General features: G+C 43.0%; 1 protein-coding gene across 3 annotated transcripts in view; it reads right to left on the bottom strand.

Moving 5' to 3' along the window:
- The window catches only part of NELL2 (neural EGFL like 2), a 155,021-nt gene extending 130,502 nt beyond the window's left edge, over positions 1 to 24,519 (bottom strand). For 2 of the 3 annotated variants that reach the window (XM_075428504.1, XM_075428506.1), the window contains exons 1-3: positions 24,026 to 24,519; positions 23,728 to 23,856; positions 2,331 to 2,481 (exon numbers count right to left, since the gene is read on the bottom strand). In XM_075428504.1, the coding sequence (XP_075284619.1) occupies positions 2,331 to 2,481; positions 23,728 to 23,856; positions 24,026 to 24,080 (335 nt within the window). In that variant the 5' untranslated portion in view covers positions 24,081 to 24,519. The remainder of the gene's footprint in view (positions 1 to 2,330; positions 2,482 to 23,727; positions 23,857 to 24,025) is intronic. The other variant, XM_075428505.1, reaches the window with a different exon arrangement.
- Positions 24,520 to 25,012: the final 493 nt, after the last annotated feature.

Below are 25,012 nucleotides of genomic sequence, written 5' to 3'. Positions count from 1 at the left end.
TTTCCCTGCCTCTAACATTATAATGTTAGAAGAACACTAAAAGTTTCCACAGTTAAGATAAAAACGGTCTCAGAAATGCTCAGCAATGTCACTAAGTTATGCATTTACATTTAAAATACCTACATACATAATGCAGACCTTCTGATTTCAGCTAGAAACCCTGACAAATGCTTTCCATTGCAGTTAGACACTTCAGATTCAGATACACATATAAACAGAAGATGGTGAAAATGTAACAATAAAACCTGCAAATATTTAAGGTATGAGAGAAATATCTTGAAAAGTATAGATGTTATCAATATATTGCTAAAAACCTCATAACCCATCCCTAAGAATATACCAATATAAAATAACAGGATTTTCAGAGTCCTGTTTGTCACCCTTTTACAACCATATTTTATATACGCATAGGCAGATGACACTGACGAACCAGATTCAAATGAGATAAGCAGCAGTATGTTTGTATGGCCACGTGACCTGGAGCCCAGCATTGCTCTAACCTTTCCTTTTCTTTGCTATGGCTGGATAGAATTAATTTTGTGCATTCTTGTTCACATAAGACCAATGTCAGGTCTACTTGCTCAGCCTTACTCCAAGAATTAATTATTCTCCCAAACAGTATCTCAAATTCTTCTGCAACACTTCAAAGAAAGTTCACTACACATTAATTTTTGCACTTTTATCACTCTATGTTCACTGAGTGGCAGTGTTTTCTCCCAGTTGGCCACTCTCCAAGTTAATGTTTGTCAAGTTTTGCTCAGTTATACACTACACTTTTTTTTTTGATCTTCTATGCCATGTCTCTTTCTTCACAGCATTCCTGAGGCCAGGAACGGTTTTCCAGCAAGTACTGCCTCCTTTCAGAAAGGCTATGGTTATTCTTTTTTCCAGAGTTTGAGAGTTTCACACTGGTGACCTCTTTGCCCATCTCTGCTGCTATTTTGGCACATAAAGGTTTCACCTCTAATTCTGAAATTTCAAATACAGTTGTTTTAATAGCCCAAACCAATCCATGTTCTTCCTACAAATGGAGGAACAAGCTTTGTCAGGGCACGGCTGGCCCTACAGACATACTCTCTCATTTGAGACAATGAACTTTTCCATCTGGGATGATTTGCACATATGGTGGTACAGTGCGAGTTTGAAACTCAGTAATCTCATCTGCCCGGTTCTGTCCCTTGCACATTGCTCACTCCTGCAGATGAGCAGTAGGTAACAGTGAACAGGGAGAGCCCCTTGGCTCTTCTATGATACAACATCAGTAAACATCATCCAGGTGGCATTCAAACACCCGCTTGCAACGTTTAAAGATGCTTTTCTAAACTTGGTATAATGATCTAATGATCATTGGGAATGCTTTCCCTTTTTTTCTTGGGGTTTTTTTTGGTTTTGGTTGTTGGGTTTTTTTTAATAGGTGAGTTGCAGAAGATGGGACCTCTGCGAAATAGAATAAAAGTAGAACATCTTCCAGCACAAAATAATTGACAACATTCCTGCTAACAAAAACTTGTACACTCATGAAAAAGAAACAGATATTTTACTTTGCCTGAACATCTCTCTCTACCTTTTCTTTTTTTTATTTCTGTTTTGTAGTGAGACTATCAAGCAAGAATTATGAGGTTGTATACAGGAAAATACAAAGGTCTATGAACCTAGAGCAGAGATCATCTGTTGATTATGACAATGACTCCTTCAAAAGTGCACATTTTAAAACTCCTTTTTATTCTGTCACAGAATCATAGTGCAGTTGTCTTTAATAGCCATTACTCAAATAGATACATAAAGAATATCTTATTTCTCTAACAGTTGTTATCATATCAAAGGAATAATGCTTAAATGCTCCATGTCATTCACTTCAGTTTTTCAAGGCTGACAACATTTTGAGTAAAGTGCTCTGCCATTCATGGGAGGTGCAAGCCCATAACTGGAGGATATTTTTTGCTTTCTTTAAACCACTTGCAGTGTTAAAAACCAGCTGGTGAAGAGGTGGACATACAGGGCCAAGCTTTGTGAATCAGTGTAGCTATATTGACATGACAGGTTTACACCAGCTGAGCATCTGGTCCTTACGGTTATGAATGACAAGAGAGAACTGGATTTTCATGCCCTTCATGGCAAGAGACTATTTAAAGTGTAACAGCTGTTCCACTTTCCCTTGGCTGATTTGGACTTGTGATTTTTTATGAATCTGCACAATATGCCTACCCGAACACCATAAATATTTGCAAATGACCTGCTACACAACAACTTTGCCCTAATTTATGTTCACATTTAGACTACATAAATACGTCTGCTTTCATGGACTAGCATACATGTAGCAGAGTACTTACCTGTGATCTAAATGATGAATAGAGAGAATAACCCCTGAATTCAAATGGGCTTGTTTTAAGGTTGCCAGGATTGTGAATTCATATTTATTTCTTAACTTCTGAAAAAAGATTTCAGCTGTTTCTGGAGATGCCTTTACACTTCTTGAGGTATCTAAAAAAAAAACACCACAGCAGAAAACCACTCAGGACAAAATCTTATTTTACTTTACATCCTCAAGTCAAAGAGTTTACAAAATCAGAAGCCACTTCTGAGGAGCACAAATGAACAGACAGGCAAAAGCAGAGGCCAAAGTATTGTAAACATCAGCTTTTACATGCAATGGGAGCCATTTCGATGAAAGAGAACACATTTTCTAGGACAGCCACTTTATTCGGAGGTGGGGGGAAGGGGGGAGGTTGTTTTGTTTCGAAGACAGGGTCATAACTCTTACTTTCCCCATGGATGGCCAGATGGTACCTTTAATATCCCATCCAAAATACGGACTCTCTAGCAGCGATGCACAGAGTGACCACACTGGATATGAGCCTAAGCTGTGAAGCACAACCTGAGCAATTTTCTAATGACTTCTACAAAAATGCTATGCTTAATTGCGATACACTATTAATTAAAAAAAAAAGAAAACAAAAAAAAACCACAACAGAGCAGCATCTCTTTAGGGACAATTTACTCAGCTTTAAGTAATAGTTATAAATTAACTTTAAAACTCATCATCCTTCAAAATACATGGTCGCTAATTAATCACTGTATACTCCAGTTGTGCGGTATGTTGCTGCTGCTTCTTGCACAGGATGTCATGAACATTTCTTAGAGTAATTACACACACACAATAAAGATTTTGCTTTTAAAAATCCACACACGACCAAGACTGAAGCAATGTTTCTGCTGAATTTGCATGGAACATGAACAGAAAATAAAAAGGCCCAACCTTAAGCCCTCTTGAGAAATAATTCACAAAATAAGATGTCAAATGCTACAAAAACAATTCCCAAGGTTTTCCATAATACGTTATACTAGAAAAAAATTAATATAACTTTTTAATGCACAAAATTAATTCATTACCTTGTGTAATCAACTGTGTAAGAATGAAATCAATTCACAAGATTCTTTTCAATGCAATTTGACCATACTGCTCTAATTCAGGGACAGCAACAGAGAGCTAACTGCAATAGAAACGGTGACTTTCTTTTGTCAGCACTGGATCTGAGCTCTCAAGTAAGCTTACACTGCTGTTCAGAAAAACAGGTTTATTCTTTAAGCTGTACCTGCAAAGATGCTACTCTCTCAACAGCAAACAATTTATTGTGGTTTATGGACCAGGAATATTTTTTACTATGTGTTTAAGAACCACAACAACCTGTACAACCCTGAAGTTCTAACCAAGCTCCTGCACAGTGTCACACCAGACTGAATCTGATTAATTTTTTCACAAAGGGGAGTCCAAAAGACAAAAACAAAAAAAAAAATCCTTTAAAGCTTTTTTTGTGAAATTTCATGTCTTCTCTATTGCAGATTGCATAACTCTCTCACTGTAGGAGACATCCGTGGTAGTTTAATGGAATTGTTAATAAATCATAAGGCAACTCAAATACAATTACATCAAAGCATTCATTTTTAGCCAAGGGACACTAACAGAGTGGAATGACATAGGTTTGCATGCTAGAAGATAGTTTAACTGCATTAACAACTTCTAGCAATATAAACAATCTACTCCCAAGAGAAAGAGCAGAGGAAGGACACACAAAGAACATCTTCACTAATCACGATCACAGGATTCTCACGCATTGCAGTTCTCAGCAGCAGCTTTCCTACCCAGATACAGAACATAGGAAAACACATATGTGGAACCCACTTAAAAGCCTATAGAGTCCAATTCCAAGATGCAAAGCACATCCTCCAACCCTGTTTGCCACGTGGAGAAGCTGCGTTTCTCAGCTTAGAAAGCCCAGCCAACATACTTTTCTACTGCAGGTTCATAATCATTAGGGCATTTACAGAGTCTCCTTTTGGGCCCATAAACACATTACATGTGTACACTGAAACGTGTTTACACTGTAATCTCATTTTGATTAATGACAGAAGACTTGATGAAGTATCATCAAACCACACTTGCGTGCTTGTGTGCACAGGCAAAAGCGTGTCTGCCCTGAGGGGCAGAGCTCCCCTGCCTAAAGGGCTTGCAGCCTCCGAAGCCTCAGTCAGGCTGAGCACTGCAACTTTATGTAAAAGCAGGAGAACAAAACCCAGAGCAAGCTGAGACCAGTGGAATGTGGGAAATCTTCTTGCTTACATCTTAATAATAGTTACTACATTGTAACAATGATCTTATCCCTCTGACACTCTTTTATATTTCTTTTAAACTTTCTTGGTAGAAATATTTCACTTTGACTTCAGTAGACAATGAGATTAGAAAAACCAAACCTACAAAGTATACACCATGAACACTCTATGCTTTTTTAGCCGTGTTGATTCAGGCTGATTCCCCCTCACCTGAAACACCGCAGGAGTTTCCAGGAGAAAAGGGAAGGGTGGAGAAAAAGGGCTACGAAGATGATTCCCATATCATCATCTCCCAGCTCCCCGCCATTTCTAAAAGGCTGATAAAGCACACATCCACATGAACATGACAGTGAAGAAGCTGCACAAGTCCTTCATCCAACAGCTTCTGTGTCTCATAACTTCAGTCTCATTCCGATTTAGAGTGAGCGCACAGGAATGTACAGAGGCATTAAGGTACTGAATAGATACTATTAATTTCCATGGATGTATATTGGAGTGGACACACAACATTTACAGTTCAATCTGGCAGCAGAAAAAGATAGAAAGAGGGCTGGACGTCAAGCAAGTCAAAAAAAGAGAAAGACATGTCAGAATTGTGAGAAACAGCAGAATTGCAGAAAATATTCTGGCATTCTTGTTCTGCTCCTATTACCTCCAACAGATTTCTCTCAGAAGAAAGACGAGGAAATGGTAGGAAGAAGATGAGAAATGTAGAACAACTACCTTACTCCATGAATCCAGATTTTCTCTGCACAACTCTGAACCTTGGAAGACACTAGGGTGCCCCTCTGTGCCAGTTACCCTCTGGTTTATCCCCCTACATCATTCCTAGTTTTAAATACTATCACATCTTACCAGTGGAAATCATAAATGCTCTGTGCTGGAAGCAGAAAATTGTCCACAGACACCATGCTTACTTAACAAAAATAAAATCAACAGCTTTTTAATTAGAAAGAAATATTAATTTCTAACAAATTCCTGTGGTATTCTCATTAGCAACTGATGAAAGAAAGTATATTCATAACACCCGCACCATTACACAAGATGAGTTCCAGTTGCACATAAATCATTATCTCCTTCTCCTACATGCACTTTTATTCTAACTTGAGCTATTGGGATGCAAACACTGTGCTGCAGATGGCCTGTGCTTTAGCGAGGAAGCAAAACCTCGCGGTCACGTGGAGCTCTCCAGAGCCCTCCCAGTCCTCACTGCTGCACTGAGAGAGGCAGGGGAAACACCAAGCTGCCTCTATGCCCGCAAGAGAGGAGTATTTTTAGGATCTACTCATGTCACCCCTGTGAATCATTACCTGATCACTAGGCTGGATGTGAGTTTTCCACCCTTTTATCTATAGAACCTTATAATGATTCATCATGGCCTTAGACTATCTTCTTGTATACAGACAGAAGTATCAAGGCCTGACTAGATCATGCTGGAAGCCTGTGTATTAAGATTATCGTCACATTAACTGCTAGAATATTAAACTGCCAAAACACACGGCTATTCGGTTTTGGTATTGCAAATAGGTCAGTTCATACTTGCTGTACCAGAGAGCTACAGAGCCTTTTGAATTATTACTACTCTGTTGAAGCACAGAACCCTTTGCTCAGGGCAGGCATCAGGCAGATTTCTTAAAGAAAGACCCCTGAAAGATCCATTAGATCCATTCTTTTTACACTAACCCAACGGTGCAAATCCCTCATTCCAATTGCCTTTGAACACTAGCAGTAGGTGCTTGATAGATCACCAGCAGTGCTCAATAAATACTGATTCAGGCTTGTTCTTGACATTTGGCTTCTAGTAATCATTTTAAGACCTACGGAAAATACTTTACTGGAACTGGACTTCTTCCATAATAGCTTGGAAAAATCAAACTGGTATATCTCAGATAATAATTTGTGGTTTCTCAACAGTTACATAAAAACCTCATATGGTGAACATTTCTAATATACAAAACCAAAGGCATAAATCTTTTAATATTAGAGTGCAAAAATAAGGAGAGGACTATTATTTTGAATGAGAAATTTGTCTCTAGCCATGATACCTATATATTGGGTTCACTTTCCTAGAATATTGCATGCGTTTACTTTGACCACACCACAATAACTTACAAACCCATAGTGTCAACACTCCATTTTTAATGTATAGAAGGACAAAGTTCAAAGTGACAATGAAAGAAACAAAAATCCAAACTCAAAGCATGTCGCACTCCTTGTTCAAATCAAAGGTTATAGCACGGAAATGCCTTTAGAAGGAGTAATAACGCTCATGTGGTAACACCTACAGCTGGTTTGAGACATGCAAGTTAGCAAAATTACTGAAAACGACACAACAGACTGGGGGAAGATGGCTGGAGGAAGGGAGAACTAACTCTTACAGTGGTTGGCAATGGTAACAATTTACAAGAATGCAGACAAACAGGTGGTGGTCACTATGTGCTGCACCTTCAGGTGCAACGTCTAGTTATGAGGTGAGCATCTGGACACAGGCACAGAAAACCAAGCCTTTCAAGATCTAACATTGCAAAGCAATCTGAAAACCCGTGAAGGAAACCGCTGACCGTAAGACCTGCAGTCCTTCAGAGGACAAACTTGATGGCTGCCTCTACTCTGTGCTTGCAACAGCCATCACAAGTGGGATGCTCTCAGAGACAACCTGCAGTCAAAGCTTTGCAGCAAACACCCAAGTGTCTCCTGGAGGTGTCAAGTGTAGACACTGTCATTTCAGTCATACTCACGAGATAATAATTACTACACTAGAACCAAGACAGTAAGTCTAACTTCCAACAGCACTCACTCCACAGGTCCAAAGACTCTTCCATCAGTCTAAAGTGGTGCTGCAGAAAGAGGCGGTTCTACCCTTTGCTCTGCCACCAGCCTTTAATTCCTTCTCCTTGTCCCTGTAGTGACAACTGCATTCATGCAGACGTATGAGAAACTGTATCAGGCAACTGATTCAGCTATTACTAGCTGAGATCCCCCCCGTAAAAAAAGAAAAAAAAAAAGATGTTGGAAGCAGCCATGAACAAGTTACTGGAGGCAAGCAGGGAAACTTCCATGCACAGCACTCGCAGCGTACTAAAATTGCACAGTGAAAAGACTACACACGAATATGGTTTAGGACAACCCATTCATTACAGATGTTTTCTGGTCCACAATAAAAACAAACAGTTATTAAATGGAATGGATAACTTGTCTTCGCAAAGGGTGTGCTCTTGAGTTTCTGAAGAGCATCTAAAGCTAAACATACAGTGTGAATTGAATTATAAAACAAACTCCTGCAGAAGAGTCTTTGAAGGAGGGATTCTAATTAATTGAGCTCCACAGTTTGTTTCGTGTGCACATAATCAGCTTTTAATAGCAGCAACTATAAATCAGTTCTGCATCTGACTAAGTTTGCTGAACTACCCAAATTAAAATCTTGTGGTTTGTGAGAACAAGGAGAAGGGGAGAAGGGCTGCAGGCTAAAAAGAATCTAAAAAATACAACAATGCTAGCTCAATTTTGCCTCTTTTCCACTGCTAGAGCAGTGTCACAAGCACATATTCACATCGTGTCACTTCTCCGTACTAAAATTTTTTGCTAATCTTTTTATTATACAGGACAACAATATCTGAGACTGTTTACTTCATATTGTTGTTTTATTTAAGTAACTGACGTGGGCTAAGCTGCTCCCAGCCAACAGGGCAGCATGCAAAGCCAATCCAAAAGCAGAATCTTTACAAGGTTGAAAGGGTACAGCAGGTTTTTAAGTGGAGCATGGTGCATTCAAATTCAGGACTGGCATTCCTGCAATGAAAACTGAAGATAGAAAGAAGTACAAAAAAAAAACCCAAAAACTTCATTAGATCAAAACCCTGCTGGACATGCTATGCTTTAGATAGTTCAGTGGGAAGGTTGATTGGTTTGCCCCTTTTTTTCTTAAACACACCTGACACTCTATTTGAACCAATACATAAGACACTAGTTGATAAAACATTTTGAGCTACTTTTTATATATATTTGTTCATTCCTTTCTCATAGATTTCCAATTGTTTCAGAGAAAATACCAAAACAGGAGCAGCTACAGTTTTCCGCACTTGCATGAATCTGACTTGGTTTCTCCAAGGCTGTAGGAATGAGCTCTGCAGGATTCGGGGGGGAAGCTGTTGCAGTTGAACCTCAAGTTTAAAAGACTACAAGATATGGGGTAAACGCTGACCCTGCAAGACTCCCACTGGGGCCATTCCCAAAGGGTGTGTGTGACCTGCAGGGCCCAGGAGCGTTGCCCGGTTCCCAAGTCTGGGTGACCACTGGGACTACAATGCATTCATACAGCAGAATCCAACCAGGGACATCTAGACCTTTATGCACCCACATGCTCCTTATAAACTGAGTACAACCTGGTCTCACCAGAACAAAAACTCACGAATGCAGGGAGCGAGGAGTCCAGTAAATCTCCCAAGTTGAATCATTAGGACCTTGGGACACCCCATAGACTGTTTAGGGAGGATACCCCAGAAACTGCCCTTGTAGTTTAGACACCACCACAGTGACCACCAATTCTGTGTGTTTCCCTTATTTCCGTTAAAGAAATGGCTCAATAAGGATGTATGCAGAAAAAAACTGCAAAGGATGGGAAGGAGAAAAGGAGGAGGGCAAAATGGCACTTCAGCTGAAACCAAACAATTGAAACAAAAACTGACTCAGAGCCAAGTCATTAAATCAAATAAAAACAAGGGGAAAAATGTCACAGTTTGTTCTTGCAGCATTTGGGGTGGTTCCAATTGCCTTTGCTTTGTTGCTTTCTCTATTCTGAATGTCAGCTACAGCTTTGGTGTGTCATCCAGCAAGGGCTTTCCTCCAGCTCAAACCAAAAGCAAAGTCCCACAAGTCACAACAGACTGACACAGAAGACTAAAAGCAGGACCTGCCTCTGAACACTCACATTTCTCCCCCAGTTATATTGAATGTTCATACTTCTATTCTCTAAAAATTTTCATCATATCACCTTGTCAGGCGAAGACTCTGGCTCACCTACAACCTACACACCTCTGTGTTTAAAATTATTTTGGCACAGCTGAGAACACAAATCCATTGTGGGACAAGAGGGGTAAAAGGTACTGAGAGCCTGGACACATCTGCTTGAATACAGCTGCAAAGTTTCTGATCTGAAATAACCAAACTGTTATTAAGGGCCTAACTTGCTTCTGTAATCAAGAGCAGTTTGTGTATTTGCATAAGTAAACCTGATTTCATTCAAAGTGCTTTGTTTCTAATGTTTTCTTCTCCATGGTCAAAGTCCCCAGGGAATTTTTGCTTGGTTTGTTAAGCTTGCTTGTTTTTTTAACTTTTTTTTTTTTTGAAGCTAAAGGAACATTAAAAATTGTCGACTATGCAAATGAAATTAAAATAGAACATATTTAATAGGGAGAGAAGCTTCTACCCAATATGAGAGATTGAGATAATTGAGCTGTAGCAAGCCCTCAACCATTTCTGTCAGCTCCTGGCGCTAAATTGGATGACTCTTTAGGAAAGACTTTGCAAATCCAAGACTGTCTGGGGCAAACTGCAGCTGTAATACGTTATACATTCGCTGTAAATTGACAATAATACCACTGAAATCTGTCTAGAAGCTTTTTGCAAAAGAGATGACACAATGCTAGTTGGAGAGTGATTATAGTAATGGCTGGGTTAAGCCTCTGATTTTATGCACTGGCTGCTCCCAGAAACCAAGGAAAGTCACATCAAGCTGAACCTTTCTGCATGCTAAGCTCACCTTCCCACAGCCCAGCTACTGACCTCCCCTGCTGAAACAGCCTCCTTTGCATCCCTGTGAGCCTACAAAACAATTGTTCGGGTGCTAGCCACTAAAATACAATGAAGCTCTTTCAAAACTTGGCCAACCCACCGAGATGATCTTGAAATTGGGGATATGAAATCATTCTTTGCAGAACACATGTACTTAACCAGACCATGCTGTGTGGAATGGGGAAGGTGGATTGTTCCTTCCAGCCCAGCCACCTACTACACAAGCGGAATCCAGCTGCTTCAGTGAAGCTGTCAAATGATCGGTGCAGCTGCTCAACATGATCCCCCACCTGGATTACAGATGAAGGAAATGTCCTTTCAATGGTGGTCTGTCTCAGTCTGTCAGCAGCACCATACAAACAGCCACAGACAGCACCTTTGCTTGATTAGTAGATCCGTACGGCACAGGGAAACAGATGCAGAGAGAACAAGTGGTGGATTTACACCACTATCAACATCCATTTGAGCATCAGGACTACGTATCACAGCTCGTTCAATCTCAGGCTTAATTTGCCAGACCTCAATGCTAAGACACATAGACATCGCTCATCCTCCCTTTGGCTGTGGTCCCTTCGGCAAAGGAGGAATTCACACCAGGATTACAAGTGGGAGCCATTTACTGTAAGGTAAAGTAGCCCAGCTCCACCGCAACAAGTCAGGTGCACTCTTCCAAAAAATACACTGGGTCCATGACCGAGGGTTTCATGACTTTTGGACTCGGTAGGCAAAAAGTAAATAAGTAAAGAGGTAAACAAATACAGTAAAGGTTCTCGCGACTGTATCTACAACAGCACTTTTCTGATAATTTTTCAAACCTTTTGCAAATCAAACGATAAAAAAACCTAACTGTAGGAAAACCTGAACTTTAAATGTGTAGGCCTCCAGATTAGAAGTCTGTATTCTTAGCACAGGAGGCTGAAGCAGCTGATTTGCTTAACAAACAATACAGATCCTACCATGCTAGATTGGTACTTAATCCACTCCCACCAAACTGCCAAAGAAAATGCAAACTTGCGCTCCTGAGCATTTCTGAAAGGAAAATAAGGAATGCGCTCATCAATGCAGTGGGAAGCACTACACAAAAGTACTATCAGGAATTTTTGAAGGCATGCATGGTACAGAAAACCACTGTTCCTTGCCCACAAGAAACACTATCCCTTTCACTGTAACTATGTCATCACGCTAGCTACTATCACCAGGTGAGAGGGTGCTGCTCAGTGGGGACCTATTACATGACAACAAAGTGACAAAGATAAAAGTCTACTTCTGTTCTTGTTACAGGAATTCCACCCCTAAGAAATTAAAATGTCTGCTGTATGGTATGCTCTGTCCCAAGTATTTATTATTGTAATTCTTTCTGGCGATTCATAGGTTCTGGGTTATCAATTATACGATGCAATAGCTTTTGTGATTACTGTTTTTTCCCCAGCCTATACTCTAACACCATTCTCAATACTTCTTTAAATTCTGAAGACTCTTTGCATTTGCTCCATTGCAGGTAGTATCAAGTGCTGCTACTTATCATAATGTTGTTTAGGTTTTTCAGGGCCAATATCACTATAAAACCTATTACATTGGAACAAGGACACAGAGGTAGCACAGGGTGGGATTTCTGTCTGCTTCTTCATTTCAAGACAGGTTCCAGTTACATTTAAAAGGCTGCAGTTAGTTTTATAAATATATATGTGTATATATACGTGGACACACTCCCATCCCTTTAGCCATAATGCTGCTTTGAGAACACCTTGAAACCTGTGGAGAAAATCAAGCCTATCGTATTTTCCTTGCTTCTGCCATCTATGGCATATGCACCTAGTTATGCTTGGCTGCGCACTCTCACACGAGCACTTTGTGTCAAACTGACCTAACAACAAACAAAAATATCACACCAAGCAATGCTGTTAACACTGGGACACAGACTGAAGAGCTCAAGAAAAATAATGCATCGCCTTCCAGCCCTACTGGTACTGTAATAAGGTCATGACACACATGAGAACTGCTAAAAGACTGAATTTATTTCCAGCCCCTAGTCGTATAGCACAATCAGGATTTAAAAAGTTATGCAAGTCACGCCAAGGGGGAGGACAGGAGAAAGAAGCAGTCCTGTCAGCCTTTTCCAAACGAAAAAGCAGGCTACTGAAGGTAAACAAAGCCTAACCCATTAAAAACAATAAAGTACAAACTTAATGGCAATAATAAACTAAACAAGCAGATTATGTTAGATGTAGATTAAGCGAGATTACTTGAGCTACTGTCCACCCAAAGATATGACACAATTCAGGCTTCTCAAATATACTGTATTCCAGTGATGAACTCAGTCATACAATGATAGACTGCAGAAGACCAGCAGGGCTTCTCTGGATTAGGATTATGCTGGGTGTAGAAACTCCTACACCCTCTCCGCAACACACCACATCTCTCCATCACTCAGTTCTCACTGTGCAAGTGTCAGTAAGACCTACTCATGGTCTCTGCCCAGTCATCTCCTCTCAAAATCTCCTTTCCCTGTGACCAGTATGCAGAGTCACAGGGAATCACCTGCAGCCTTTGAGTCACAGAATCATTTAGGGAATGAGAAGCGAAGGAACCTCCTGAGCTCATCTAGCCCAACCCCAACCATTCTTGGATCTCCTTTAAGAATCTGTTTCTCCCTCTTTGCAACGGTTTGCATCTCTCATCCTAGTTTTCCTTCACCTCTGACTCTCTGGATTATAATTGGTTTTTACCCACCGTAGGGTTAATTGTCTTCCACTCACCAAACTTCTAAGTGGTAAGGCTGATTTATTATCATACAATACAATGGTGAGCTTAAGAAAGCATTCGTATGAGACCCAGATGACAACAATGATGTGGTCTGCATGAAAGACTAACTTCTGTCACATGAGAATGGTCAACAGTCACCAAATCAGAGAACTTCAGAAAACTCAAACCTTCATCCCAATAGCAAAAAAAGCACAGTAAGGCAGGGGGACAGAGGCCACCACTGGAAAAAAAATTACATCTGCAGCATGCCAGACACATCCAACAATTCGGTTGCTAGCCTCAGGTCTCTGGCAGCGGGTTGAGCAAACAACAGCAGATGGAAGGAGAATGCAAGGAGACTGAACCGTGAAGAGAATCCACGTACCAGCAGAAACAAGGTGGGAGTACCAGAGGAACCCCACTTAAGGAGAGAGGAGGGACCCCCAAGACACCAGTCTTACTGGTATTCTCAGAAAAATGTCTACTCACCTGACATCTATTTTGATGCCAGGAAAACAAAAGGTTAGAAGGATTTTTAATCAGGAACATCAAAGAGAAGGGATACCAAGGAATACCATACACACAGCTCAGCTGTAAGCTGGGCAGACAAGGCAGAAAGTACGTGTGGGACTCAAGCTACAGTTGCCAGAGGTCCCAAGGAAGCTGAGGAGGACCAGAGTTCAGATTCTTATGTAAGAAAATTTCTTTTAAATCAGGTATTAACAGAGTCCATGCTTCTATGAATGTGCCTCCTAGCACTGGTGAATCAGCTACAGGTTTTAAACACATGCTCAACTTATAAGCTTGGATGTGTTAAAATTAGAAATGCTTCCAAACCCCGATTTCCTTGCTCTTGTAGATGAGTACCATTAAAATATACTGAAGTGCATCAAAGAACAATTTTAGGGAGAATGCAGCGGCACCAGCTTGATTTTAATGAGTGTTAGCAGTTTTATATCCCTTTGTGCCTTTTAAAATGTCTCTATTCTTCTAGAACAATTCCACCAACACCCCAGATTTCCAGAGTACAGAAAAGGCTTGTAGAGTCATCCACCCCATCCTTAGCATATTGCCTGAATGTCACACAATGTCTACAACATAGCTAATGTTTCCTAGATTTTTTTATTTGCTGTTATATTCTACAAAATCAAAAGTCTGGAGATCTCCACCACTTCCTTTCGGCAGCTATTCCACTATCTAAACTAGTTCACTGTGAAAAGTCTCCTTTTATCTTAAATCCTCTCCCTTTATAATATCATTACATTGCTCTTACCTCTAGCTCTTTGAATACTAAATAATTCCTTTATTTTAAACCTCTAAGAGTCTTCTAATACTAGACACTTCTCATACAACACTTTTGTCATTGCTTGGACAAGCTGTACATACTCAAGTTCTTTCAAAAGCTTTCTTTGTAAGCCAGTCTTTTTTACTGTATAACGAGGTTTACTGTTGTTTTCTTCACTCCCTGCAATTCATTGATATTTTTCTGAAATGGAGAAACCCAGAGTGAATGCAACAACCCAGACGCAATCTCAGTTTAAAAAAAATTCAAGTTCCCAGATCTCTTACTACAGTACGGTTTCCTTATGCTTCAAACGCTAACAGTGTATGCGGGGATTCTTAAAAAGAGCATCACTGAACAGGGTACAAAAGGTTTTCCTCAAGTCTACCCCACTCCCTGAATGGGTCCTGAGCAAATCTGGGGACTGTTTCAAGTTCCAGAGATATTAGCCAACGCTACAGGAAATGATGTAGGCATGGTGGTGTTGGGTGGATGGTTGGACTTGATTGTCTTAGAGGTCTTTTCCAACTTATGATTCTATGAGTTTATGATTAAGAGGACCTTTGGAACAGCTGTAACCCAATATGCAAATACATGCTTACGGAGTTATTAAAACACAGATTATTGACCTCAAAATGACAAAAGCTCCTTTGGAACCCTTCTGGATCATTACACAGCTGTACTTAGAGACTGGTAGTCTTCCAGCCATGGAGTCAAGGCTGGCATGTGTTGTCTTCTCTTGATAGGATAAACAATATGGATGTTACCACCATCTGATTGTACTTAAATAAGCATTTATGCTGGGGAAACCATATAAATATTGCTCTGTCTAACAGAGAGAACAACTCTACAACTGGAGGTCTTATTATACACCCTCTATGTTTTCCAAGAGGGAAATTGCCACTCAAATTCCACTAAAAGAGTTCTCAGTTATGGATCGCTAGCAATATTGATTGTAACGGCTCCTTTGGAAACATTACAGTCTAGCGTAGCAATGTTGTTGCTGCTGCAAATATGTTAATCTGCTGAAACCCTTTTGAACACTGTCTTCAGAAGTCTCTTTTAGTCTCCTCATCCTTTTAGACCATGCCCATTGCTTTAGCACCTTGCAACAGCACAGAGCTGTGAGTAGCATCTCCCAAGACAGCTCAACACAAAAGTCAATTTTCTAAGCTTGCATTTCTCCCTGAAGTCATCGGGGTCACACACCCCCAAAAAAGCATGCACCAAAAAAAGAAAAGCAAAGAAAATGCTGTTTAACATAACAAACAATGAGAAATTTTGGCTGTAAAATTCTTTCATGTTGAAAATGGTTACAGCATTTTTTCCACCCCAACACGGTTTAAAGAAAAGGAAAAAAATAGAAAAAGGAAAAAAAGAAAAAGAAATTTACTCCCTAAATGGGACCACAACTTAAATAGTGTATTTGCTACAAGTTTGTTTTAAGTTTTTAAAGTTCAGCAACAGCTATCTGAAATATCTGAGTATTTATCATGGAAAATATGACCAGGCAAAAAACCAAAAAACTAAAATACCTTTTCTTACCATGTTTCCTCTCAGATTTTCTCAAGAAGAAATCTTTTGGACAACACCAAGACGGAAAAAGTAGCATTTCTTAAACATTGAAACAAAATACAGAGGAACTCAGCCAAAACAGATGGACAGAAAAAAATCAGTGAAAAATCATTTTTCACCCCTTATTCACCTGTACCTTAGCAGCGCCCGCAGCATAATACAGCTGCTCTGTGGATCTGCACCTTGGCACATGACCAAATGGGACAAAATATAGGGAACTGAAGAATCACTACAAGGAAGTACAGTTTCCTGTCACAGCTACATAAAATCCCCAGCTCTTATCCACTTATTTAAAATAACTTACAAGCTCAGTTCTGTACCTCCCTCAAGACTCAGTGGAAGCAGTGAAGTTAACCATTCTCAGAGTTATTTTTCCAAGCCAGCATCTATATGCCCTAGAGGATACAGACTGGAAGAACATAAGCATGGTGGGGAGGAGAGTATGAAACCTATTTCCCACACCTTCTATGCAAACAGTAGGGGAAAAACAGACATTACGACTGATCTAGATGAAGGGATGTATAAGAAACGCTGCTGTCCTCTGTGAATCCTCACAGGAGAATGAACCGTGCTGCAGTGGGGTGAAGAAACCATAAAAAAAAATTAACCTAGCTAGTCTCAGCCACACTTCGTGACTACAGAACTATGTCACAGCAAAAGCAATTACATAAGGGTAGCAAGACCTCGTATTCCCACGTCACTACCCCTTGCTAATGCAATCCTCCCCCAGCAATATGGAAAGATGTGCTTGACAGCTACCCAGAAGAGTCACTGTTCCCCCTCTCAGGGCACACATGCTGCAGGTGCTGGGTTCTCTTGGGCACGCAGGACAGATGCTGACCTGCTGCCAGCATCGCATCTTTAACTTCAGCCAAGACCACTGCTCCCTGCTACACTGCCAGGAGAGGCTGCCTGGTGAGCAGCCATCTGCACTCGGCTGCTCCCGATGGAGATGTTGACATGGAGAGAGGACTACCTTGGCCTCCACTCCTCCCGACCATCCTGCCCCTCCTCATGGCACCAACCAGGGGTCTGTCCCACATCACCACACCGACATAGTCTTCACATATTTTCCTTCCGTACACGCCCCAGAGTTACACATCACACTCATCTTCAGCTCTCCAACAAATACGCCAGGTTAAGCCCTGAGATAATACTAGCCTCAGCAAGGGGTTTGCACCTGCAATATTTTAGAAGAGGCCTCATTGTAAAGGCAAGAACAAGCAAATGTAATTCCATCAGTTATTCATCTTATTAATTACGGGTATCACACTATGAATTGTTCTGCGCAATACTCAATGTATAAGCAGAACATGGCTATTTGAATTAACCTGAATAACCAAACTCTTCAAAATCGTCAAGACACTCAGCACTGTCCCAACAGAAAACAGATCCCCAGAGACTTCAATTTCTTGCAGATAGTTGACACAACCTGGCTGTGAAAAGCACTAGGTCATGGCCATAAGAACACAGCAAAATATGACATTCCTCTAAATGGAGTCACACCCTCGCTGATTAACAAAGGCAGGTACTAATGCACTGCAAAGGTGGAAGTAGCAGAGGCTGGAGACGTCGGCTGTCCCACCAAGCCCAGGCAAAGCTGTGGAAGCCATGCTGCTTGGCACTATCTCCCAGCAGGATCTGGGCAGGTAACGCACGGTGTCTACACCCACAAGCAGGTATAATTTCTCTCTCCATGCTGTAGCTTCTTCCATAATCCATGCTCTTTAGAATTTAAAAGACTGCAAGGTGACAGGAGCCCATATCAAGACACACGGCAAGAGATGCGAGTACAAAAACAACTCAAAACCCAAAGGCTATGGAGGGAATATTTAATTCCTGCTTATTTGCTTTCCTTCCCCCTAAAAAATACACTGTAGAAAAACAAAAAGAATCCAAATCCCAAGACAATAAGGAAAGCTTTGGGTAAAATGCCTTTTCTTGCAATGAACAATGACAATTTTTAGAGCTGTACTTAGAAGAACTCTAGTGCTTCATACTTACACCTTTGCAATGCTTTATATGCCTAACGCACACTCTCAGCAACATTATTTATTTGAAACTTTCAGCATTAAGACAGTTACAAACCCCCAGTACTACAGGCCAAGTTTTCTGTCATTCCTTAACATTATTTTGTACCAACTACGTACAGTGATTACAGGCTTTTCTTCCCTGGAAACCTGTTTCCTTGGTATCTGCTAGTACCTCTAGTACTACGTATATTTATGATTATTCAGCAGTGCATGGTTATGCAGTGGTAAGTATGTGCTAGTTCTCCATGCATGGTAACTCAGCATGGTTTGGGATGGGAACTGGATGCAGGATTCTCACATACCACCTCCTCCTTTTTCAGGGAACGCTCTTCAAGCAGCAGACATTTCCCAAATACCTCCTCTTGCTACCGCTGCCAACAGGAGGAGGTGGATGACGAACATTCAGCTCTTCTGGAATGAGGGGATGCCTCACAGCAGCAGTCCCTGCTCTGCAAGCCCCGGCAGAAGCAGCTCATCTCTTCAGGGCTCTCCAACATCCAGCCTGGCTTCCCAGCAGTGCCAATCACACCCCTGGCAGTGCTGTACTACAATGGTTACTGTTTGCATGGGTGCAAAGGTGACTCTGGAATGCGCCAGAAGTGGCAGGGGATGTGTGCCATGGGGGGAAAGCCATATGCTGTCATTGCAGGTACACCAAAATCTGGATCTCTCTGGCTACTACATTGTCCTAAAGTAATTGTTTATATTAGGTATTTCTAATGTTGAAAAACATTCCAGTATTCACTGAAATTAAACTCAATTATTTCAGCCTTTCACAGAACTGAAAGGTGAGGGGCTTTCTGTGTCTCACCAAAAATCTAGGTATTTTTATTATCTGCAGATGATCTCTATGCTGGAGGTCCCAGACTTTGAGGATTCAGTGATTCTGAGAGAGAAACCAGCTTGCTTCCAAGACAAAAAAAGATAGGTATTCACTCTGCAGTCAGGCATGCCAGTTGGCAACATTAGCATCCTCTCCCCCAGCTGTATGTTACCGCTCCTCTGGGAGACGATTCTGGTCTTGAGTACAGCTGGAGAAAGGGGATTTTACAGGATTCTAAGCCATGTCACTGCAATCAGCCAGGTTCGCTCCTGAAGCTGGTGAACTTGGCCATCAGCAGACATGGGAACGCTCATATGATCTCTTGCTTTGGAAAAGTTGTGGGGACAGTAACCTCTAGCTACCAGGCAGCAACAAGCAGCTGGGAACAGTAATATTTTCAGCAGGCTCAGCTGGAACCTGGAGAAAGCATCTGTCCACAGTTTCAGTGACAGGTGGCAAGGAAAAAAGTGTGCGTGAAGTGCACAGGCAACATAAATCCTATTCCTATAATGAAAGAAAGTTTACTCGCATCTAGTTTTAAAGTTTTATTTTTAGCTTCTTAATTTAGTAACATTCAGAGGTGATGTCATGGGACGAAACCAGTGATCTTTCCAAAGGGATACAAGATGTCTAAAATATACAGTAATATTGCCTTGCTAGCATTTTACAATAGTAGGCTAATAATCCAGTCACGCAGCAATATATAACAAATTTTTACACAACGAGGCCTATTTTAGGGGGGGGGGGGGAGGGTCTGCTAGCAGTTTGTGCCAGCAAGCCTCAACTCAAAGAACATTGGTGCTGAGTCCTTTTGTGCATCACACTGACAGATTAAATCCTTTCTTTGGTGTTTTTTAGCACGTCTTGTTCCCCATCATAATACACCATATCTTGCCCCTAGAACTGTCCCTGCTCAGCAGAAATATCCAAATATTCTTTATAACTGCATTAAGAGTTACATATCCTAACTGGCAGAGAATGAGTTCCAAGTTCTGCATTTAGGTACACAAGTGCCCACATTTTCATGACTGCCATGCCCTTTCTACCATTTCCTTAAATACATATTCTTGTATTTGTAACATCTGACTACACTCTTCTGCCCACCCTTTAGCCTCCTCTTTGAGGCTTATATACACCTCTTGATGGGTGTATGTGCACATATATTTATATACATTCAGCCCTCATTTAGATTCTCACACCTCAGAACACCATTTCCTATTGCAAGGTGAAATACTTGGCTTCACTGGGATCTTGTGTGTTCTTAACGTTAAGACTCCTGAGCACTGACTTCAGACAAATATGTCTGACCCATCAAAACCCTCAACACCCTCCAGCCTCTGTCGTTGTGGGTCTGTCTGCCTTTTCAAATTTCTCTGCAGTTACATATGTAACAATAGCTCTTACAGCAACATGATTTTCATATTTGCATAGGAGAATGGCTACACTGACTTTCATCCCCACCAATCTCCTCAAATTGTATTAAAGCAGTATATTTACAAAGAAAGAATTATAAAGAAGACAAATGTTACTTCTCCAAAAGCCTTCTTTAACTACATTATTTACAATTCAGTCCACCCACCTGATTTGGGCTTCACTTTCAGCATCATGCCTGCTTCGCAAAGGCAAAATAAAGGTATTGAAAATTTCACTGACTCCTGTGGTGCAGGTATTCTGACTTCTATTCTGCTGCTCTGATCAGAAGAGCAATAATTTTTCTCTCCACTTATTTTGACATAATATCTGCTGCTGGCTAGAAAGTGCTGGCAGATGTCCATATGTACCAACACTAACATTTTGGAAGACTTTCTCCTGTTTTCTATTCATAATTGTATCTTCCCACAAGCTACACTGGAACATTTTACTTTGCAAATCACATTTCCAGAAAGAGAAGTCCCTGCAGCTAACCAGAGCCAGATTACAGTGGCATTCAGGTGCTACCATCCACTACAACCAAGGAGAATCACGCACCTAAAAAGCTTTAGAATTCAAGATCACAGTACCTAATCCTGCTGAAGTCAGTGGGAAGAGTTCTGTTTCCCAAGTTTGATACTTTCTGTAAGATTTGTACGGTGACAGAGCAGATTGGTACACTGGACATACATAAAAAGAAACTCATAAGTGACCACAAATTTCAAATGGCTATAATTATTTCTAAATCAGGAACTGTACAAGGAGCATTCTAAATGCTCTTGAATGGACTAGAATGGGCTAAAACTATCTTCAGAGAGTAACTGCTAACTGTGTTATACAGCCTAGAAATACAAGTACTTTTGAAAATCAATTACACAAAGAAGAATGTCAGAACAGCCAATTAGATGCTAAAACCCTTGTATTGAAAATTGATGCTACATCTAATTAAGCAGTCAAAACTGACTTTTCACCTAGAAAGAGAAGGAAAGAGACTATTTTGCTTTAGCTGTATGCACGATTTTCCCATCATGTATCTCTGTCTGTTACCTGTTGGCAGTTCAACCTGCCACTTTCGTGATTTCTTTCTAAAATAAAGAACAGCATTTAGGCTTTCTGTATGTTCTAAACATATGTAAAGTAAGGCTTTACACCAGTTGAGAATGTGGTCTATCAAACAGCGCAACATACTAAAATGTCATAAATATCTATATGGTACAAGAAAAGATTCAGTATCTGAAGAAACGAAAAGGCAAAGGATCACAAGTTCAAGCTTCCAGACTAAGTTCACAGATCACTGAAAGTCATTTGCGTCCTTTTCACAAAATCATTTGCATCTAGGACTAAGCCTTCAGCTGGAATAAGGAAAAAACACACAGGCAAACCTCAAATTTAAAGTCAGCACGTACACTTATTTGAAGTTCACACACCGCCTATACATACATTAAGAGGCATACATTGCAGTAATGTTCCTACAGTGTGAGCTCAAAGAGCAGAACAAAAGCGACTAAGTGGATGCAGTGGTCTGGCCAAGGAAGGAAATTGCTCTATTTCTAAATGCAAGTTCAAAAATGAAAAATCTGTCTGCTCAGTAAGGACCCCGTTTACTATAAGAAAATCAGCAGTCGTCTTATGCAACAGCAAGAAAAGTATCTCCAGTCCTGCAGGGCGCTGAAGACTTCCCAAGGGATACTGAGCAACTTCAACCACTATTTAGACTCCACTGTTTTCATCCTTGTTATTCCCCCAGTTCCTCTTAACAAAATAAGATGGTCAGTGTGAATATTTAAACACCTATCTCCTCTTGTTACAACTAAACTGGTAACCCGTTGGGGAACTACATACACTCAGAATTACAAAGAAAGAGGGAGCAACTTGAAAAAAATTCTTTAGTAACCCAGTAATTTTTTTGTCCCGACACTGGGAAAATACATAATGCAAAGTGTTATTCTTACAAACCTCTAATCCTGTTATCACTGAAGTCAAAGCGAGTTTTGACTTCCCCCTCACCCCAACTCATTCTAGTACAACGGGGCCTCAACCCCAAACTGTACCTTAAAAACTACAGCTATTTTAGGACACGAACCCCACAGCCACACAAACGTGCTGCCATCCCGAGCAGCCAGCCCCTTCACGGAGGGCCCTGTTCGGCAGCTGAAGCCCACCGCAGATGTCCAACGCCGGCGTGGGTCAGCGCTTCTGAACGCACAAGCCCACGCGTCTCCACACTAATGTCCACAGTGACACACGCCGGCTGTACCGGGGAAGAACAACCGCTAGCGAGACCACCTCAAAAAAAAAAAAAAAGCAAGCCTTTGGCAACTATTAGCTTCTGATAAATTATCTCATTAATGCAAACATGAAAAAGAAATTCCCTTTCCAGATCTTATCTCCCTTGAATTATAACTGCTCCGTGCGGGGTTCGCAGCCTCTCGCCTGTTGCGCTAGCAATGCTTTTGGATCCAAGCGGAAACTCCTGGCGTGACACAAGCAAGCAGCAGCTAAGTCCCCCGATTTTAAAACTACAGGCTGATGCGGAGATTTGCTCCTGCTCCCCTAGATTTTAAGCCATATTCCTCACTCTTGTTTAGTCATGTTTCTAAGGAGCATTTCATCGTCTTTCAGAGAATAGACTTGTTCCTACAGGCCATTTTTAGGCTTTTTTTTTTTTTTTAAATTAAGATAGAGGATTTTTCCAGAAAATGTTCTTGACTTCAGCTTCATTTAAGCTATTAGTATGTTATTAAAGTGTAATTCAAAAACACCCTGAAAATGAGCAAGTGCAGGCAATGCAACCTATGCCAATAAATTCAACTAGCCATTGAGAGTTATTTTACAGCCCTTCACGAATTACAAAATAAGGAAGTTTAATTATTTTTTAATAAACCTCCTAAATGCACTTTTTGAAAGACAGAACAAGACTACTGTTTTATTTCTATTCCCGATACGAACAAAACCCAATCACAAGCACTAAAGGTGCCTAAAACTCATTCCTTGCATCTCACGAGGGGTACGACACAGAGGCTCACAAGGGCCGCTTTCCCTGGGTGAAAAAGGGCCTTTGGATTTCCAGCCACCCGCCCCTCTCCTCCGGGACACTTCATTCCGGCGTTTTGCCCGATTCACACAAAACTTTCCGTGAGCGTCTCCTTGGCTGGAACCGGGGGGTGTTCAGCGTTTCCCAAGCAGAGCAGGAGAGTGGGTGGTGCTATTATTCATCACTGCGCCCCACGACTCACAAAATCAGCCATCTGCCATCCCCATCCTTGCTGCACTTTAATTAAGCGTCTACCAGTCAAAAAGGGGGGGGGGGGGGGGGGGGAGGTGAGGAGGAAAAAACCGGGGGTGGGGGGAGAAGAAGGGTGGAAGAGAAGCGGGCAGGGAGGGGAGGGAAGGGCCCCCGGGTGGTCCGGGAGCGGGGGCCGGGCGGGCGCTGAGCGGGGCTGTGCGGGCGGGGCCGGCCGTACCTGGGAAGAGGAAGGCTTTGCTCCCGTTGTGCAGCCCCGGTACCTGCCGCACGCCCTCGGCGGAGCCCGCCAGCGGGAGCTCGGACAGCACGTCGATCTGCAGCGAGGGGTCCACGCCGAAGCCTGCAACTGACCCAGAAAGTGTCGTCACCCCCCCCCCCGGGCACGGCAACTTTCCGAGCATTCTCCCCCCCCCCCCCCAATACACACACACAGGGACACACCGCACCCGCCCGGGGAGCGGGGCATCGCCGCCGCCGCGCTCCCCGGCCCCGCTCCCGGGCGCCCACCCGCCTACCTGGCCCCAGGCAGAGCAGAAGGCAGAGCGTGCTGAAGGGGACGCCCGGCTCCATGGCACACACCGATGCGCTCACTCCATAGCCCCCCTCCTCCGGCTGCCGCGGGTGAAAAACCTCCGGGGGCAGAGGCTGGGTCCCTCCCCGCCCCTCACCGGGAGGAGCGGACCCCCCGCCGCCCCGCAGCGCGCATCACGCCGGGCGCCGCGCCGCCCCGCCGCCGGCCCGAGCACACAAAGGCGAGGCCAGGGGGCGGGCGGGAGCAGCCCTCCGCCACCGGGCGGACAATACGGGGAGCCCGCCGGAGCCCGACCGCCTCCGCCGAGCCGAGCGAGCGAGGAGGGAGGGAGCGGAGGCCGCGGCAGGCGGAGGCAGCGCGCCCGTGTCCCGCAGCTCCCCGCCCCGCCGCCGGGCGCGGCCCCTCGGATGGAGAGCGGCCGCCGGAGACCTCCGCCCGGCTCCCGCGGGAGCGCCCGTCTCCCCCCGCTGTCCAGCGGGGCCGGCGGGAGGGGCCGCCCGTTTATGCCGCGGCCGCAGGAGCCGCCCACCGCCTCCGCGGGCCGGGCTGGGCCGGGCAGGGCCGGGGGCAGGCACCGCCCCGCCGGCCGGGGGCTGCCGGGCGCGGGGGGGACAGGGACCCCCTCGTCCGCCCGCGTTGGGGTCAGCGCTCGGATTACCATCGCGGAGTGACGCCGTCCGGGCTCTGGCGAACCCTCAGCCCGGTCTGCGGAGCGCGGATGGAAGTAACGGGGGGGGAAGAAGCAGCCAGGACGTCCCCAGCAGCTGGCGGAGGCGGGGGGATGCGGGGGCGCAGCCGGCGGCGCGGGGCTCCGTCCCTCCGGTCCCCGCTCGCCCGGGCGTGCGGGGCGGCTTTACGACAACCCAGCGGTCCGGCCCGCGGTTCCCCAACAAACCTTCCTCCCCCCCAGCAAGTGACACTTTGTGCCTTACTTGGTGTGCCCAGAAAGGGGGCTACGAACAGCCCTATT

The sequence above is a fragment of the Opisthocomus hoazin genome, chromosome 8, assembly GCF_030867145.1.
Source record: "Opisthocomus hoazin isolate bOpiHoa1 chromosome 8, bOpiHoa1.hap1, whole genome shotgun sequence".
NCBI classification, from domain to species: Eukaryota; Metazoa; Chordata; class Aves; order Opisthocomiformes; family Opisthocomidae; genus Opisthocomus; species Opisthocomus hoazin.
Note: the sequence above shows the minus strand (reverse complement) of the source record. Positions and strands in the feature narration are given on the sequence as shown.